The sequence below is a fragment of the Nomascus leucogenys genome, unplaced genomic scaffold (genome assembly GCF_006542625.1).
Source record: "Nomascus leucogenys isolate Asia unplaced genomic scaffold, Asia_NLE_v1 001567F_31708_qpd_obj, whole genome shotgun sequence".
Classification (NCBI taxonomy): domain Eukaryota; kingdom Metazoa; phylum Chordata; class Mammalia; order Primates; family Hylobatidae; genus Nomascus; species Nomascus leucogenys.
This window is the reverse complement of record NW_022095953.1, coordinates 1-3,660: the sequence shown is the minus strand read 5'-3', so window position 1 is coordinate 3,660 and position 3,660 is coordinate 1. Positions and strand designations below refer to the sequence as shown.

The 3,660-nt window shown below is 43.7% G+C and overlaps 1 protein-coding gene across 1 annotated transcript; it reads right to left on the bottom strand.

Moving 5' to 3' along the window:
• Positions 1-1,875: 1,875 nt before the first annotated feature.
• LOC105737954 (protein FRG2) lies at positions 1,876-3,634 on the bottom strand. Its single transcript, XM_012497866.2, is given in 5 exon segments — positions 1,876-2,381; positions 2,713-2,784; positions 3,014-3,091; positions 3,360-3,422; positions 3,425-3,634. Coding segments are annotated over 5 exon segments (831 nt in total). The 5' UTR covers positions 3,537-3,634.
• Between the last annotated feature and the right edge of the window lie 26 nt (positions 3,635-3,660).

Here is a 3,660-nt window from a genome sequence, read left to right as displayed (position 1 = left end):
CCTCGCCCGCACCAGGCGCCCAACAGCTCGCATGAGTGCGGGGCTGCTGCTGCTCCCGGGGGCGGAAGACGGCTTTTCTCTCCTCCTCGCTCCCTCTGTCCCTTGCTGCGTCACTCCGTCTCTCCTTCCCTTCCTTTCTTCTATCTTTCCTGCCTCTCTTCCTCCCTTTCTTTTCTCCTTTCCAACGTCCCTGCCGCTGTCTTTTCCTCTCTCCATCTTTCCCTTTCTCGCTCTCTGTTTTTCTTCTCATCTCTATTTTTTCAACCTTATATGATTCTATTGTATCTCTGTGTTATTGCTATTTGTTGCAAATGTACTTTGCAACAAAGTGCATTTCGTTAAGATATGTGCATTCCTATTTAGACACGTTATTTAGGTATGTGCATTTGTTTAATAGACATAAGGCTGTTTCAGACTTATTCTACAGCATAGTTTAAGCATAATTTTTATAAGCACTGACAACCCGAAAATTGTGGACTCACATGCTCGTGATTTTTTTCTGTTGCACTGGTCTTGAACAAAAGCTCTAAATCTGCAATTTATATCTGTGTAGTATCATTGAATTGGCCCCATTACTGGAGTGACAGAACACTATTTCCTGACTACGACAAGAGCTATGGGCTGTGGGGAGGTCAGGGTTAGGATGACACAGAAATAAAGATAAGTCATTCTTTTTCACATCTATAGTAAACACTAATTCCATATGAAAGTAAGACAAAATTATCTTGAAATTCAAAATTCCAAACAACACCAATGTACATTTTATTATTACATATAATGAAAATTATAAAACAACCAAAGTAATTAAAACAAATAATGAAAGATTGTATGACCTCAATATAAAATACAAGTAGAATATATGTTAAATATAACCAAATACACTTTATTGTAGTATATTATGAAATCTCCATATCCTGCAATACAATACAATCAATTGAAATGTGTAAGATACAATAGGATTTAAATTTAGGATGTTTATAATGAAGAAAACATGAGGCAGGTGAATAAATGCGTACAATCATTTACCATTTAATATATCGTTACTTAATTTTTTTGTAAAAATATTAAAAGTAAACACCTTGCATGGTAATTTTACTATAATTATATCAAACTTTAAAATGTGTAATATTTTTCCACAGCGAGTGCTATTAATGTTTTTTGGATATTAGTACTTCGTGGGTTCAGGCTAGAAGAGTGAGAGCCTACAACCTATTCTGAAATAAAAGAGGAGCAATTTCTTGGTAAGGCGGTTCATGCCTGTAATCCCAGCACTTTAGGAGGTCAAAGCTGGCGTATCACTTGAGATCGAGACCAACCTGGCCAACGTGACAAAACACTGTCTCTACTAATAATACAAAAAAGAAAAAATAGCCAGGCATGGTGGTATATGCCTGTAGTCCCAGCTACTTGGGAGGCTGAGGCATGAGAATCATTTGAACCCAGGAAGCGGAGGTTGCAGTGAGCTAAGATTGTGTCACTGCATTCCAGCCTGGATAACATAGCAACATGGTCTCAAAAAAAAATTATTTTATATTTACTTTTCTTTTCTACAATCTAAAATATGCAAACTCATATGATCACATTCTAATATTTTCCTGATTACATGGAAATGCATGACTGTCATCAGACCTCCATGTCTAACATGAAATATAAAATCTGTCTATAGCATCGGCCTTTTACAAAACGCAGAGCTTACCATTCTCACTATACTGTTTAAATTTATTTCCTATGATTTCTTCATGTTCTGTCATTTATTAACACAGTGCATCTAATATTGTTGCTGCTGGTCATCTAGAAAAATCTGAGCAGTAGCAGGTCCTTGTTCTCATTCCCAGAGCTGCATCCCCTGCTGAATAGGGTCAGGGTCCTCCCAGCTCAAGCCTCATCTGATCCACTGACACACTCAGTTACATCATGCCCAGAAAAGGGGTGAGCTTCTCTATTCAGGCCTCTATCCCCAGGACCAGACAGTGTGGCTGAGACAAGCCAACCCTCAGCAGGTAAGACTTAAGCTCCCTGGGTGGCAATGGCATAGAAGATCTGCATCTGGGCACACAGAGGCCCCCAGATCCAAGTCAGCAGCGTGAGCTGCTCTCAGGTCAGTGGAAAATGGACCTGCTGTGCCCACACCTGGGCTAGGTCTTGATAAATAGCCTCCAACATAGCTCCAACAGAGGTCACCAAGCTTTTTCCAAGTGCCAGTCATTGGACTCGTAGGGCTCCAGACCTGTGCCACTGGCTGTGCCCAGTGCAAGCCCTCGAATGTCCCCTATGGTGGGCATCACAGGTCTCCTGGATTTCACTGTAGTGCACAGCAGTAGAGGACTTTGATTTTTTTTTTAATGTCAAGCTGCGTTCCTCTTCTGGACAGTTCCCCGCAGAGAAAGCATGTGAGACTCGCCAGAGCAGTCCCCACAGACCCTCATTTCCAGAACCTCATGTGCACCCAGGTGAACCCCACTTGACTCTCCCACTCCTTCCTGACCACCTCAGCACTGGAATGAAGTGAGGCTGAATCCCTTGTGAGTCCCCAGATATTCTCAGAGCTAAGATCTCAAAAATTTACTTGTCACTAAGAAACTCCCTTCCTGCTCAAGACATGTATAAAAGTTTCCTGATTATTTGCCCTTTGGGGCCACAAAAAACAAACAAACAAACAAACAACAAAAACACCACCATTGCCAAGAAAAAACACCAAGATTCTACCTGCTCTGTCTTGGCAGCTGTCCTTGGAACTGATTTTTCTTTTCCTGAAGTTTCCCCAGTATGAGGTGGACTCTGGTTCTGTGAATACAATGAGAGTTTGAGAAAGTGCCTCCAACTGAACACCCTGAAATTCCTAGTCCATCCTGGACTCACAGGAGCTCAGGTGGCCACCAAGCCCCAGCTCTCTTCTGTTCTCCAGTGTCCAGGATCTGTATGGCCCTGGCTGCCCAGGAGCTCCCGGTTTGCTTGCCAGGGGAGCCTGTGTTGCTGCCCTGTCCCTTCTCACCTTCAAAGAGCCAAATCTTACCTAATCTAGCAGTGCTGTTTCTGGCTTTGGGCTTGGTCTCCTGGGACTTCTCCTCCTCTTTTGGATTTTTGGATTTGGCTCTAACCCTACTGCAAAAAAAGCTCAGGTGACTCACCTCTCCCTGGACAGGGTCCCATAGTCTATCTGATGCATTTTTGCGGATCAGTCTTTCAAGGGAAGCTCTTTTGCCAGCGTCATGAGTGAGCACGTTTCTCAAAGTCCCCTGAGGGCGCTAAGCCATTTCCCATCCCCAATCTCAAAATAAAACCCTACCAAAGACACGTAGCTCAGTATCCCTGACTCCAACCCTCCTTCCAGCCTCCGTAGGAGCAGCCCAAGGCCTTACCTTGCCTTCATATGTGCTTCTCACCGGAATGGGAAGAGGCGGTCTTGCCTTTTCCTTTGAACGTTTCTTCTCATCTGAGCCCTTTCCTGTAAAGGGGATCTGTTGGAAAGGGGGCTGGTCAGTGGAGCGTCGGATGCAGGAGCAGTGGAGATCGCGGTCTTCATTTCCCTCTCCCATGTTGAAGCTCAAGTGAAAGGTGCGCTGTCTTATCCCTCTCCTACTTCAATTGTAGAGACCCTTCTCTACTATCCTACAGTCCAAATGCAGAGTGTGGGTTTGTCGGCTGCACCTGCCTTTTATG